The sequence below is a fragment of the Cavia porcellus genome, unplaced genomic scaffold (genome assembly GCF_034190915.1).
Source record: "Cavia porcellus strain 051 isolate PalLab524CR breed Dunkin Hartley unplaced genomic scaffold, mCavPor4.1 scaffold_28, whole genome shotgun sequence".
NCBI lineage: Eukaryota > Metazoa > Chordata > Mammalia > Rodentia > Caviidae > Cavia > Cavia porcellus.
In genome coordinates this window covers 31232870-31248601 of record NW_026947511.1, presented here as the reverse complement: position 1 = coordinate 31248601, position 15732 = coordinate 31232870, and the positions used below count along the sequence as shown (strand labels likewise).

General features: G+C 33.9%; 1 protein-coding gene across 7 annotated transcripts in view; it reads left to right on the top strand.

Moving 5' to 3' along the window:
- Window positions 1-15732, top strand: part of Ppp3cb (protein phosphatase 3 catalytic subunit beta) — a 53961-nt gene that overhangs the window by 28793 nt on the left and 9436 nt on the right. For 2 of the 7 annotated variants that reach the window (XM_063239331.1, XM_013156786.2), the window contains exons 10-12: window positions 7038-7115; window positions 13072-13098; window positions 15203-15287. In XM_063239331.1, the coding sequence (XP_063095401.1) occupies window positions 7038-7115; window positions 13072-13098; window positions 15203-15287 (190 nt within the window). The remainder of the gene's footprint in view (window positions 1-7037; window positions 7116-13071; window positions 13099-15202; window positions 15288-15732) is intronic. The other 5 variants (XM_063239333.1, XM_063239330.1, XM_063239332.1 and 2 more) reach the window with 3 other exon arrangements.

The following is a 15732-nucleotide window of genomic DNA, read 5'->3' as shown; positions in this document are numbered from 1 at the left end:
ATTCTGTTTGTTTCACTTTGAAAAAGCTAGCTTTACTCTGGGCTAGTCCCTGGAAAGCTACTAACCTAAGCCAGAGGCTTCTTGAAAGGATAGTTTAAAGTTAAATGAAAGCAGAGTTTAACTTTTGGTGGGGGCTAAGAACCCCTATTAAATTTCTTTTTTTCCTGTCTGTCTGTCTGTCTGTCTTTCTTTCCGTCCGTCCTTCCTTCCTTCCTTCCTTCCTTCCTTCCTTCCTTCCTTCTTCCCCCCCCCCTCTCTCTTTCTCTCTCTCTCTCTCTTTTGAGACAGGGCCTTGGAATGTAGTTCAGACTGTCTTTGAACACAGTGTAGCCCAGTCTAGTCTCAAACTCATAATTCTCCTACTTCAGCCTCTACACCCAGCTTAGAAACAATCATAAACTGGAAAACTATGAACATACATGAAAAATGTGAATTCTTATGTACTTCCTACCCATGTTCAGCAATTATCAAATCATTACTATTGGCCAATCTTATGTCATTTATATACCCATTCACTATTCCCTTCCCTACACCTAAATTATTTTGAAACAAATCTCAACTAGTATTTTTTGTATCTATAAGAATCTCAAAATGTTATAAGAGATGAAAATTAATTTTTAAAAATACACATAGAAGCACTTACCAATTTCTTAAAACAGAATCATTTTTAAAAAGAAAATAACATGTACAAATGTATGTGCACACCCAGAACATTCTTAGTATGCATATAGATCTGAAGTGAATTGGTTTATTGGTCCTAATATTCTTATATTAGGATCCTCTGTTCTAGAGGTTCCAGTGTAGTGTGATTTCTGTAGAAGGTTATGCATGTGAGACTTACTACTCTTTTAATAGAGTTTTTTTGTTTTTTCTTTTTTTTTGAGATGAAGTCTTGTTGTGTTGCCCAGGCTGTCCCCAATTTTTTGATCATCCTGCTTCCTGAGTAACTAGTATGCCATAACCCTTGACAGAACACTTGACTTCTAGATTTTTTTTTTGAAAATCTGTTTTCAAGATACTAAGAATGTGGAGCTGGAGATTTAGCTCAGCAGCGTAAGCACCTGCCTTGCAAGCAGGCGGTCGTGAGTTCAATCCCCAATACCAATAAAAAAGAAAAAGAAAAAGACAAAAAAAAAAAAAAAAAAAAAAACTAAGAATGTAAAGATAAGGTGAGGGATTTTGTTGGTTAATTAGGGACCTGAGATACATAATTAATGATAATAAGATATAATATTGTAAGTATTCCAAGACAGGAATGGTTTTAAGGAATTTTTTTTTTTTTTTTTTTTTTTTTTTTTGTCTAATGTATTGGATTAGCTGTTTAAATGGGAGGATTTTGCTTGTGGATATGAGCAATAAAATTCTAGATAGAAGAACTTCTCAAACCTGTGTCTGAAAATAAAGTAGTATAAGTCTCTGACAAATGTTGAGAGGTTCAGTTTGATTTGTTAGTAGAATGTATAAAGGACAAGAAGAAAAATAATAAAAACATAGGTCATTAACTAGATCATAAAGATCTTGATCTCTACACAGACAGCTGGAATTTTGATAAGTGATTGCCAGCCACTGAAACAAACGTGACCATGGGTAGTCATTTAGAAATATCACTGGGCTGAGAATGTAGCTCAGTGGTAGATGCTTGTCCAGCATGCCCAAAACTCTGTGTTGTTCTCTACCATCAGGTGGAGAGGGGATTACTTAGTGAAGTGAATTGGGTAAAAGGAAAACTAAAGCCTAGGAGACCTGTTAGGAAGCTACATCAAAAATCAAGTAGAGACGTAATGAAGCTTTTGTAGAATTAGGAATGGAAACATAGAGAACTGAAAGAACTGTAGAAATAGAAATCAGTGAGACATAACAAGATTATAAGTTTAAGAGAAAGAAAAAGGTTGAAGAAGAATTGGGTATTTTGAGTGTGATAAAGATGATGCCATTAACCTACTGATAAGAAAACTGTTTTATAGCAACCTTTCACACTGATTATATTGGATTTTCTTTTTCATTGGACTCTCTAAGCTTTTAACTGGTCTTTCGTTTTCCTCTCCCTTTCTTTTTCTTTTTTTTTCTCTTTCTCTTTTTTTCTTTTTCTCTTTTTCCCTCTTTCCCTCTCTTTCCTTCCTTCTTTTTCTCTTTTTTTTCTTCAGGTAGTGGTTTGAAGCTAAGACTTTGTACATGCCATGCAGACACTTTACTGTTCAGCTATTTCACCAGCTCATTTCTTGGTAGATGAATTTTTTTCTTGCCTTTCTTCCTTTTTAACACTCTTAAACGCTTCCTCTACTGCTTATCTAATTTATTTGCCTTATAAATCTTTAGTAAATTCGACCATTCATTTTCTCCATTTTTACAGCTTACATCTGGAGCACTACTGCCTTATGAATTGATGACACCTCTTAATTTCTATTATCAGCTGGGTTCCCAGGAGTACTCAAGTAGCCTTTTGATTTCTAGTCTGCTGTTTCTCCCATTTTCCTTAGGATATATTCTAAATTTTCTCCTTTTTTTCCTTAAATGATTTCTTCTTCCAGTTATTTATCTCATTCAATTAAAATACTTGTCAGTGGTGAGCACTTTATTTATTGTTTCCTACCACAAAGTACATTCATTGTCAGTTTTTATCTTGTTGCAAAGGTAACTCGTTCATCCAGGGGTTAGTCCTTCTAACTTGTACCTAAATTTGTATTACCCTTCTCTCTCTCTCTCTCTCTCTCTCTCTCTCTCTCTCTCTCTCTCTCTCTCTCTCTGTCTGTCTGTCTCTCTCTCTCTCTCTCTCTCTCTCTCTCTCCCTCTCTCTCTCTTTTTTTAAAGTACTGGGGATCAAATTCACAACCTTGCATTTGCCAGGCAGGCACTCACATCGCTGAGCTAAACCGCCAGCCCCCCTTCTTTTTTTATGGGAAATGTGGTTTATCATTCATGTGTCCTGTATCTTAAAACTCTCTTGATTAGCTCTTTTATAAATTATTCATCGTTTTTTGTGGTATTGGGTATTGAAACCAGATCTTTATACTAAGCTACATCCCTTGTTCTTTTTAAATTTCCTTATTTTAAGACAGGATTTTGCTAAAGTGTCTAGGCTGGGCTCAAACTTGTGATTCTCATTCCTTAGCTCCTGGGATTGTAGGTGTATGCTACCATACCCAACTAGCCTGAATTTTAAATAAAACATTTCTCCCCATTTCATGTCTTTCTCTACTGCTGTGCTGTGACTTTCTTGTCCTTCTTTCACAGGCAAGCTTCTGAGATAAAAGTATTACGTACAGTATTTAAAACCTGCTATTTAGTGTCCATAAATGACCCTGTATCTTTCAAGAAAAATGTTGACCTATTACACTAATCTTTGGACTTCCTTTGTTGTTTTTTCTGCCTCCATCTCATTTCCTGCCTTTCTCTTTGATATTACCTGTGTTCTAGCCATAATGCAACAAAGCCAGTTTCCTGCTGGAATATATTGTTTGTTTTATGCTTTTATACATTTTCACTATGTTTCATAATAGCTTTATTGAGATATATCTCACTCAGGATATTGATCTATTTTAATTTTGTACTCAGTGATTTTTTGGTAAATTCTACAGATTTGTGCTGCTGTTGCTTCAGTGAGTTTTGAAATTTTTTCATCACCCCTCAGAGAAACCCTGTGCCTATTAGCAATCACTCTTCATTTCCCCAAACCAATTTTTGCTAGCCTTAAATAACCATTAATGTACTATCTTTATAGATTTGCTTGTTATGTGACTCCACGGGTAAAAATGGAGTTATATAATATGTGGTCTTTTGTGACTGTATTCTTTCCATAATGTGTTTTTTTATTAGTGTGCATTTGTGGTACATAATAGTTACATTCATTTTGGGGAATTTGTACATGTAGGTATAATTTTTTGATCATTTTCTCCATAACATCTTTAAGGTTCATCCATTATGTTCTTCATTCCTCTTATGACTAAATAATATTCTATTACATGTGTGTAATTTTATGTATTTCCTTTAATCAGCTTATAGACATTTGATTTTTTTCTAAATTTTTACTATTATAAGTAATGCTGAAAAGAACATTTGTGAACAGGTTTGTATGTGGACTTAACATTTTCATTTTTCTTGCATTTTAACCTTGGAGTGAAATGATTAGATCATAATGATTAACCTTCTAAGGATATGCCAGACCAGTTTTCAAAGCTGCTGTACCATTTCACAATCCCACCAGTAGTGTATAATGATCCCAAGTTCTCTCTCTCTCCCTCACTCTCTTTTTGTGTGTGTGTGTGTGTGTGTGTGTCTTTTTGAGACAGAGTCTCACTATGAGGTTCAGGCTGGCCTTGGCCTCACTTTGTAGTCTAGACTGGTCTTGAACTTACAAACGATCCTCTTGCCTCAGCTTCCCAATTGCTGGGCTTACAGGAGTGTACCACCACACCCAGCTAACCAGTTGCTCAATATTATCTGCCTTATTATTGTCCTCATAATGGATATGAAGTGATTTTGATTAGCATTTCCCTGATTAATAATTAAAACTATATTTTTGTGCTAATAACTATATATGTTTGGATAAATTTATTTTCAGATATTTTGCTCATTTTAAATTGGGTCATTTGGGCCGGGAATTTAGCTCAGTGGCTTAAGCACTTTCGTGGTGCTTTCCTAGTGAAGTATGAAGCCGTTGAGTTCAATCCCTGGTACCTAAATAAATAAATAAATAGATAGGGTCATTTGTCTTTATTGGTGAGTTTTTTAAAGTGTATATTCTAGATCCAAATCCCTTATTAGATAAATTATTCACAGGTATTTTCTCCAATTCTCTGAATTGGCTTTTTGTATTCTTGAGAAATAATCCTTCTGTGATAGCCTCCTGTGTAGCTAGAACTTCAGACATATGCAGCTTCAAGTTTTTAATTTAATTTTGATAAAGTCCTATTTACCTGTTTTTTCTTTTGTTGCTTATATTTTTGGTATAATATTTAATTAATCATCATCTAATCCAAGGTTTATCCCTATCATTTTAAAAAAGTTTTATAGTTACCTCTATCATTTTTTAAAGTTTTATAGTTATAGCTTTTATATATTTTTAGTTAATTTTTATATAGTATGCAGTGGTGAGATGGTGTCCAACTTAATTGTTTATCTGTGGGCCTCCAGTTTGTCCATGAGCAGTAGTAAAAAAGACTATTCTTTCCCCATTGAACTATGTTGGCATCCTTGTTGAAAATCAGTTGATTTTATTTGTGAGGTTTTTATATCTGCATTATCAATTCTATTTCATTATCTATGTGACTTCTTGTTAGTTTTTCTAACTTCTGTTTAGAATTTTCTTTTCCATCTTCCACCTGGCAAACTCTTCTAGTTCATGATTCTTGCTAAATGTCATTTACCAAAAATCTTACCTTACATGCTGGACCTTTGGGTTCTTTTGAATACTTAGAGAAGCGTTTTCATTTTTCCTTTTTGGTATCTATCTATCTATTTTATTAGTTAGTAAGCTTTTTGAAGGTAGAGACTGTGGTTGACAGTAAAGCCAGTAAGGAAATCCAGAGCATGAAAGATAGGAGATGAAGACTTTGGGATGAAGACTTTCAAATAGAAGTACTTGAAACTATAGCTGTAAAAATGGACAGAGTTGCAAAGAAATTGGACATACAAAAAGAATAAAGCTGCAAGAGAATCTTGATGATATCTAAATTTTGAGGGTGAAAGGGTAGAAAAACCAGAGGAGTAAGGAAAAATACAGTAATTAAGGAATAAGTCTTTTTTTTTTTTTTTTTTTTTTTCCTTTTTTCTGGTACCAGGGATTGAACTCACGACCGCCTGCTTGCAAGGCAGATGCTTATGCCGCTGAGCTAAATCCCCAGCCCCATGGAAGATTAAGTCTTAAGAAAGCCATGAGCGGGGCCGAGGATTTAGCTCAGCGGCATAAGCACCTGCCTTGCAAGCAGGCGGTGGTGAGTTCAATCCCCGGTACCAATAAAAATGAAAAAGACAAAAAAAAAAAAAAAAAAAGAAAGCCATGAGCTCAGATTGTTGAGAAATCATTGGTAATGTATAGGAATAAGATTTAGGATGGTTGCTGTGGTCTTTGTTTTTTAAAGATTGGATCTTGGGACTTCTTTGAAACAAAAGAACCATGCCAACATTGTTTTCTTCTTAATGCCATATCCATGGATGAGGATCATATATATATATATATATATATATATATATATATATATACACACACACACACACACACACATATTCAGATTGTTTTTCTGTGTTTATATCTTTTCAGAATTTTTTTCCCTGAGAGTCTTGAAATTATATTCTGTAAAGAATTTTTTTCTCGGGGCTGGGGATTTAGCTCAGTGGCTTAAGTGCCTGCCTTGCAAGTGTGTGGTAATGAGTTCGATCCCTGGTACTGATAAAAAATTTTTTTTCTCTCCACCTACTGTCATTGAATCTTTTTTAGGTTTTAATTTTTTAACAGATGTTTGTAGTATTTAATGATTATATTATAGTTTGTGGGAAATTGGTACATGTATGTAACATGTTTTACTTCTTTTTTCATCTTCTTCCCCTCCCCCTTCCTCTTCCTCCTTTCTCTATTCCATCTCTTGATCCCCCTACCATTTGAGAAAGAACTGTCTCCTTACTTGCTATTATCTCTTTTATTTGCTCTTCACTTATATTTTGAGTTTCTCATATAAGAGAAACCATGCAATATTTAAGTTTGCATGTCCTATTTATTTCATTAATATTACAGCTTCAGGGTGCATCCATTTTCCAAGAAACAATTCAAATTTGTCCTTTATGGCAGAGTAATACTCCCATTTTGTGTAAACACCACATTTTCTTTACCCTTTCATATGTTGATGGACATATAGGCTACTTCTAAGATTTAGTTACTATAAAAGCTTTTACAGTAAGCTTTTTAATACCATCATTCCTCCTGTCAAAATGTGTATGCCTTCTTGTATTAAAATTATTTAACTATTTGTATGAATCATTGCTGTATGTATAGATGATTATACATGGGTAGCTAACATTTAACTTTTTTTTTCTTTTTTGAATAGTGACAGAAATGTTGGTAAATGTTCTGAGTATTTGCTCTGATGATGAACTAATGACTGAAGGTGAAGACCAGTTTGATGGTATGATTACTCATCTTACTACTTTTTATTTGAAATGGTGTCTCTTACTTACTCAGGCTCAAAAAAAAAAGTCATTTCTTTCAGGATGGCTATTCTCTTAATCAGTGACAAATCACTTTGTCAAATATGTCTAGTATTTTAAAATAATTCTAGTTCTCTTTCATGGTGACATGGGGCAGAAGATGAGTTTTGGTAAAGGGAAATTTGGAGGAACAAAAGAAAAAGAAAATTGAAATGTATTAAAAGGATGTGGCTCTTCATGAAAATGGACACTGCTTTTTTTTTTTTTTTTTTTTTTTTTTGGTCTTTTTGAGGGTCTCTCTATGTAGTTCAGGCTGGCCTTGATCTTGCTTTGTAACCCATGCTGGTCTTGAACTCGCAGTGATCCTCCTGCCTCAGCCTTCCAAGTGCTGGGATTACAGGCATGAGCCACCATGCCTGGCTCATGGACACTGCTTTTTGAAAAGAAGAACTAGTTTAATATTCTTAGTGCATCAAAGACATGTGAATTCCCAGTATTGCTTTCACTGCTTTGTAGACACCAAAGTGGGCTGATCTCAAAATTAGTGTGATTGGATTCTAAAAGACTACTTGTTAGTTTGCTGAAGATTTGGGCAGTATTTTTTCCCATAGAAACAAAGTTATACATGGTTATAGGTCTGTATGAGTCAACAAGCCTGTATATCTAATATATACTTATAAATGAATACCATAAAAACATCTTTTTAGTGTTTCGAAATTTGGATTTTAAACTTTTTAATTAAAATATTTACTTAACCTTTCTTAAGTAAAAGGGTAAAAACTTAACAAGCTGCAAACTCTATTCCCTTGTATGTTCTCCTCACATCTTTATGAAAAAATAAAGACAAATTTAACAGAATACTGTAATAAGAATAACAACAGTTAATATACTGTGTATCATTATCTTCAAAGTAGTTACTCAGAGTACAAGACAAACATCTTTGTTTTAGTAAACTTTTGGTAGTTGTAGCCAGTATTTAAAAGTTTTTATATTTAAGTATGGTCTACATATTGGAAAGATTAATGGCCATATGTTTCCATCCTTCCTTTCCTCCGCCTTTTTCTTCCTTCCTGCCTTTCTTCCTTCCCTCCGTCCCTCATTTTCTCTTTCTTTTGGACATGGGGTCTTGCTATGTTGTCCAGACTGACCTCAAACTCCTGGGCTCAAGCACTATTCCTGCCTCAGCCTCCTGAATAGCTGGGACTATAGGTGTGTGCCATCACACCCAGCAATAACTATATATTTTTAAGTATTAATATACTTAAAAGTTATATTAATATACTATAATTTTAAAAGTTAACTTCATATTGCTTGGCAATTTTGTTAATCTAAATTATCCTTATTATGAATCGCAGTGCAATAAATATTTGTATAGTAGCTTTTTTCTCATAGAAAAGAACTTCTTGAGAATTATAGACTTGAGAATTATAGAATATGATCAGGAGGGGCTGAGGATTTAGCTCAGTAGCATAAGTGCCTACCTGGCAAATGCAAGATCATAAGTTCCATCCCTGGTACAAAAAAAAAGAATATGATCAGTTTTAGTTTTACTGTTTAGCTTGTGAACTTCCAAACTGCTTTGCAGAAGAAGAATTGGGACCAATATGAATTACTTCCAGCAGTGAATCCATAGACCTATTTCTCTACAGGTTCACCTCTTAGGATTTTTGCCATTTGTACTTACTTTACTAATTTTGCTTGGTAAATCAGTAAGTAAAGTAGTAAATTAGAGTTAACTAAATTTATATTCTTTGATTTTTAAAGGTGCTAAGAAAAAAATTACTATTTTTCCAGTTGTGTAAACTATCCATTTTAATTGATTATTTATTGCTGGGGATTTAGCTGAGCAGCATAAGCGCCTGCCTGGCAAGCACGAGGTGGTGAGTTCGAGCCCCAGTACCACAAAATATAAATAAATAATTGATCATTTATTGGGTAAAGTTTGAATGGAAACTGTGTGAAAATTTCTCTGCCTACCAACAAGTTTGACTTTTATTAATTTACCTGGGAATCGGGGCTGTGTATTTAGCCTGGACCCTTTGACTCCTCGACAATGATAATTTCATTTTTTGAAAGTGAGCAACTGTATGTAATTGTTACTGTTATTTCTTTGTAGCAGGCAGAAAGATAGGATTTTACTCATACTTTTGTTAATAATTAAAACAACTACTGGGGATATATAACTCAGCAGCACTGTGGCTGCCTGACAAGCGCAAGATCCTAAGTTCGATTCCCGGTACCAAAAAAAACGAAAGCTACATTAAACAAGTACATTTTTATCAGTTTTGGTTTAGATAATAATCTTTAGTAAATAGGATTTTTCTTTTTCTTTTCTTCTTCTTTTTTTTAATCTTATTTTTGTGCTACTCGGAATCAAATCCAAGGAGCACTGTGTTATTGTTACTAGGGTGCTGAGGCTGTCCTCAAACTTGTCATCCTGCCTCAGCTTCCCAAGTCCCTGGGATTGTGCCACCACAGTTGGCCTGTTTTTCTTTTTATTCTCTCTTCTCTTGATATTTGTATAGAAATTCAAAGTTTTAAAATGTAGTATATTTTAAGGGGCTGGGGATTTAGCTCAGCGGCATAAGCGCCTGCCTTGTAATCAGGCAGCTGTGAGTTCGATCCCTGGTAATGATAAAAAATAAAATAAAATAAAATAAAATGTAGGACATTTTTTTCTAAAAATTTAAAATAGATATTTCTTTACCCTGTTCTGCTGTATCAGAATCTGTTGTAAAAATAGACCTGAGCTAAAATCTATCTAGTTCTTACAGTGACTTTGTGGATTTGGGCAAGTTATTTAACCTTTCTGGGTCTCAGTATTCCTCTTCAAATGAGAATAATATTACGTACTTCATAATGTTGTATTGAAAAAATGAATAGTTAAGATTATGCTTGAAATAGTTCTGGACATACAGCAAAGTAAGTTCTTCAGGTGAAATTTTCCAGTAATTTGCCAAATTCTATGAAATAATGTTGTGGGTGTTTCAGTTAGTATTGTTGACTCTATATCAGAATTCAAGGAATTCTTAATGCTTAGTTTATAAACTAAAACTCTCTTGCTATATATAATTAGTCCACTTATTACTCCATTGAATACATAATTACTGCATTGAAAATTATAGATTTTCTTTGGAAAAAAATCTGTTGTTATTTTCAAGTTAAATTAATAGATTAGTTTTTCTCTTTTTAATACTATTATAACTGGTATTTTGTGTGTGTGTGTGTGTGTGTGTGTGTGTGTGTGTGTGTGTTTTCCTTTTTATTGGTACCGGGGATCGAACTCACGACTGCCTGCTTTCAAGGCAGGCACTTATGCCCCGCTGAGCTAAATCCCCAGCCCCTATAACTGGTCTTTCAACGTATTTTCTAGCTGTGTAAAGAAATACATATATTTGTGGGCTTGCCTTACATCCAACAATTTAGATGAGTAGCATGACTGCATTTGGTAATTTTACATTTTTTTCCATACCTGTTGGAAATAAATCATTTGTATAAGAGCAGTATTGTTTATTTTCTACATATTTACCTTTTTAACTTTGAAAATTATAGTATTGCCAGTAGTATGTTAAATAGGAGTGGTAGCAGGTGATGCTTTAGTCTTTTTCCAATAAATAACTATCCTTATTAAGTCTAACTGTACTACTTGGCTAAAGGTGATTTATACATCAATATGTATATATATAGGTAAATGTGTATATATTTACCTATGATTTATATGAAGATAGATATTGAGTCATTTTTTTGAGACTGAAGCACATATAAATATAACAGGGATAAATACAACATTTTATTATGTTCGTTTTTTTCAAACAGGGAAAGGAACAGATAACATTTACTACCTGCCTAAAGCATGGAAGTATTAAACCATTATAGTCACTCTAATGAGAAGGTTTTAGGTATCTTAATGTTTGTCCTATCAGTATGTTCAATTATGCTGATTTATTCACTTGTTATATTATTTTGTACTCCAAAGATGAATTAAATTTGGCCATCAAAAAAGTAGTATGATTTAGTGAAAAAGATAATGGTTTAGGTGTTTTTTCATTACCGTTTACCAGCTGTGCAATCTTGGAAATGTCCCATTACTTCTTAGGATCTTTCTATCTGTATATTGAGGAAACAGAAAAGATAAAAATTATTTCCTAGCCTTAAAGAATTTTAAAGTTTTTCATCACCATTTGTGACAATGTTTCTATGGGAAAACATACTGAATTCCAACTTTAACAGTAGAAATAGATCTCCATTGCCAGCATGACAGGTGCAATTATTCTTCATTTTTTTATTCTTATACTACCTGGTATTAAGAGTGGGAATTCTAAGAAAGTTTGAATGATGATGATTTAGGAAAGAATATTGTAGCAGTGGAAGATGGGGAGGACATTAGCATAGATGCTAAAGTTTAGAATGGGCCAGAAAAAAAGATCTTCTGGAACTAGGTTTATTTCCCCTCATCTATACTCCTTCATTTTGTCCTCTTTACGCTGATCCTCTTTTTCTCCTTACTCTTCCCCATGATGGAATAGCTTTTGTTCTCTCCTTCCTCTTTTCCTGTGTAAAAGTGGAACCATCATATGAACTGGGACTGAGAAGAAATTTGACTTTGGAAAAGCGGAATGATGTTTGCTACAGAGGCAGAATAAGGATTAGCTTTTTTGTGGGGAAGAGTAGAGAGTAGGATTAGAGATTTTCCAATGGCAGTTTTTATATATTATATTCTGAGTACACTGTATATCCAAATCTAAACGAATAAGACTCCTTTTTTGTAAGTGATGAATTTTTAGTACTCTGTGTTATTTATGTGTATGGGGTCATTTTAAGACAGATTTGCTCAAACATTGCATGTAAAAATGCACATAGTGTTCAAGGTGTTACTTAATCATAGAAAAAATTTTGAAGACTAATTTCTATGGTATTTAAAATGCATACTGTTCCTTCCAGATGTATCTTTTGTTTTCAGTTTAGTAAAGGAGAGACATAATCCTATGTGTTACAGTATTTCTAAACTAAACTTTGAGTTTCTTATAATGGAATGATGTATCTTAGCATTAGTGTAGAAGGTTGGAATTGCTCAAGTGAAGCTACCTCTGCTACCTACTGTTAGAGCTATCATTTGCTTTGAAACAGTCTGTTGCTTTTTTTGCAAAAAGATGTCCCTTGAGCTCCCAGATTGGCTTGGGATATAAAAAGCACAGTGTTGCTGCTGAGTATATGCAGAAGTTCTACAATTGAGATTCAACAAATTATGTGTTCTTATTGCAAACTGTAGGAGGTTTAGCTTTTTCTCTAGTAAGGGTGGGTGAAGTTTTTCACTGAGGTAGTTTATGAAGTTACCTACATTTCTCTATGAATACTACATATTTTACAGATGTTAGTGTCCTTGAAGAACCACATTAAGTTTGTTCCTTATTTGTGTTATTACTTTTCACTTAACATACTTTCACAAGGGCTTGGGATTATAGCTCAGCAGCACAAGCGACTACCTGGCAAGCACAAAGTCCTGAGTTCAGTTCCTAGTACCAAAAAAAAAAAAAAAAAAAAAAAAACCTTTCACGGGTGACACGTTTCTTTAGGAGTATGATTATAAAGGTGCAGTTGTTGTTAGCACAGTCTTTTATCAGTCTTATATGTTTTCACGTGTTTTCCTCTGTCCCAAATTATGTCTACTTTCATCAAATATTATAATCATTCTGTCCATAATTTCTTCTGAACATATCTTTTAAGAAATCTTTATTTTAGAGCTCTACTCAGTGGCATCCCTCTTATTCACCTGTAGTACTACAGAATTTCAAATATGGAGACCTTCATTTTTCTCCCTTTCTTTCTGCATTCATTCTTCAGTACCACTGCCAACTTAAATCTCTATCTTTTTATTTGTCTCAACCACCTTTTCTCCATCATTCACTTCCTTTTTTCTGGACTCTCCATCTGAAGAACGGCTCATATATGGCAATAAAAAAGGTACAGACCAGACAGAGTAACATTGTTTTGAAATATGACTTCATAAGTTATCCTCATGTCCATGTAAGTTAGCATTATTCATCAAGTAATGTTCATGTAGAGTCCTTTTGGGCCTTGTCCAAATTTAGTCTCAAGTTTTACTTGATTAGCATTTGATTTTTTTTGAAGTCATATTCCAAGATATCTGTCTTTCTGTGCATGGAAATATTTTCCCTCTTTTCATTCCTCTTGTTTTAAAATTTCATTCTTTTGCTTATTTGTAATGTTTTGTACTTTTCCCTGCATGATTAGGGGTGTTTGATTGTCTGTCTTATTCCCCAAAATAATTTTACTGTGGACATTTACTTTAATATGATGCATGATGTGTTTGTAGACTGATTTTAAATTCCGATTTTTATAGTGTTTTTATCTTCCATGATTTTTTAATTTGAAATCAGTATAGTTTACATATCACTTGGTTTTACAGATAATAAATTGAGGCTGCAAGTATGAATCTACCTTATTAAAGCCATTCTTCTCAGCCCCCTACTGCATTACTGCAGTTTAGCTATTTAAATTTCTGTCAATTTAAATCAAAATGTCTGCATTAATTCATTATAAGAAAATCAGACATGCCTTGTATTCTTGAACAGTTTGTTGAATAAATTTCTTTGTTTGAATAAGTTTCTTTGTCTATAAAATGAGATTAAACTTTGCAATATCCCTAATATCTTTTCAAATTTTAATAGTTTGTGATTTTTAGACTTCTCGTAATTTTTTGACATCTAAAAAATACCTGTGGAATGCTGTGGTATCCACACAGTTTTGGACTTGTAAAAAGCTGTAGCATCAGTGCTCATAATATGTTTAAGAACATCATAAATATGGAATCGTAGAGCCTTTTTCTCTAAAATATACTTGATATTTTCACCTTTTAAATTGGATTTCTTTTTTTGTTTCATTGTAGTCAGATCTAGTCATCATCTTAGTTTTTTTTTTTAAATCATCTTAGTTTTTAATTGTATGTATTTGTAAGCTGTTTGTATTTTATTATATGTGCTGCTGAAATGAGCACTTGAGGCTGTTTGGATTTTAAATGGAATGTTCTACTCTAGAAGACTTACGATTGTTTAGACTTCTGTATACCCTAGGCCCCTTTTGCTCTAGCATCACTAGCCTTTCCTTAACCTTCTCCTCAACCATAGTGCTTCCATATGTGTGTTTTTATCATGTTGAAGCACAACTCTAAGGAACCACACTCTAGGGTCCAGAGTGATTCTAGTTGCTATATATGAGATAATAGGACTGAGATTATTGTTCTTTCTGGAGGCCAAGGGAAGGAAGATACAACCTTTGACTCTGTTCAGCCAAGGATCTTGCTATATTGTATATTAGTGATAACACAGTTCCCTTGAGAGATGGAGTAAAAGTGATTTTTAGCCAGGTTTTTAAGGGAGTATTTTCTGATTGTTTTTGTCATACTCACATACAGTTGTGAGTGTGTGTGTGTGTGTGTGTGTGTGTGTGTGTGTGTGTGTGTGACCTTAGAGGAAAACTAGTCCATTAAGTTGAGATGTACCTTGTTGTTGAAATGAGGATATGACCCTTAATTTAGGATTATGTGCATGGCATAGTACCTTTTATTTTTAGAACAACTTAGAGCAAGGAAAATTATTCTTTCATAATATAATGGGATATTTTTAGCCTGCATGTTAAAGGCTTTAGTTAAACAGAGGATTACAATTCTTGTCTGCATGCATAGGTTCTCATGAAATTTAAAGACTCTATAGGATTGTTACTAGTGTTTTTGTCCTTTGGTTTGTAATACAAGTCAGACTCAAGTGTTTTTTTTCTCATTGCTGTTTTACCAATCAGTCAGCAGTGTGAGATGATTAAAGTTGATGGATTACTTTTCGTCTATATATGTGTCAGATCCCAACATTTGACCAGCGCTGAGCTAAACATTGAGAAAATAAGGGACTTTTTGGCATGAGTTTATCTAGTCTCCCCCATGTTAGCTGGTGACAAGGAACTTGGTCTTGGTTCAGATAAGTGTGGACAGGCTGATACAGTAATGCAAGCATGGATGCCTAAACTTGAGTCTTTCTTTCTATTCTATTGAAAGTAGGTTCAGCTGCAGCCCGGAAAGAAATCATAAGAAACAAAATTCGAGCAATTGGGAAGATGGCAAGAGTCTTCTCTGTTCTCAGGTAATGATATATTTCCCTGGTTTTTTTTTTTTTTTTTTTTTTTTTTTGGTCTTTTTGAGACAGGGTCTCAATGTGCATTTCAGGCTGGTCTTGAGCTTGCTTTGTAACCTAGGCTGGTCTCAAACTCCCAGTGAGCCTCCTGCCTGAGCCTCCCGAGTGCTAGGATTACAGGCATGTGCCACCACGCTTCACTCTGATTATTTTTTTTACAAAGATTACTTATTTGTATTTTGTTTATAAACATTGTCCTGCTTGACATCTAAAAGCAACATAGTTGTTTTCTTCCTGTAAAAAAGTTGTACACTTATATACTGAAGAAAGGTACATAAGTCCATTTGAATCTAGGGTTTGTTTGCTTTTATTCTTATTTTATTTTTTTGTAGTACTAGAGATGGAACTCAAAGCCTTACACATGATAAAAGCATGCTTTCTGCCACTGAGCTAG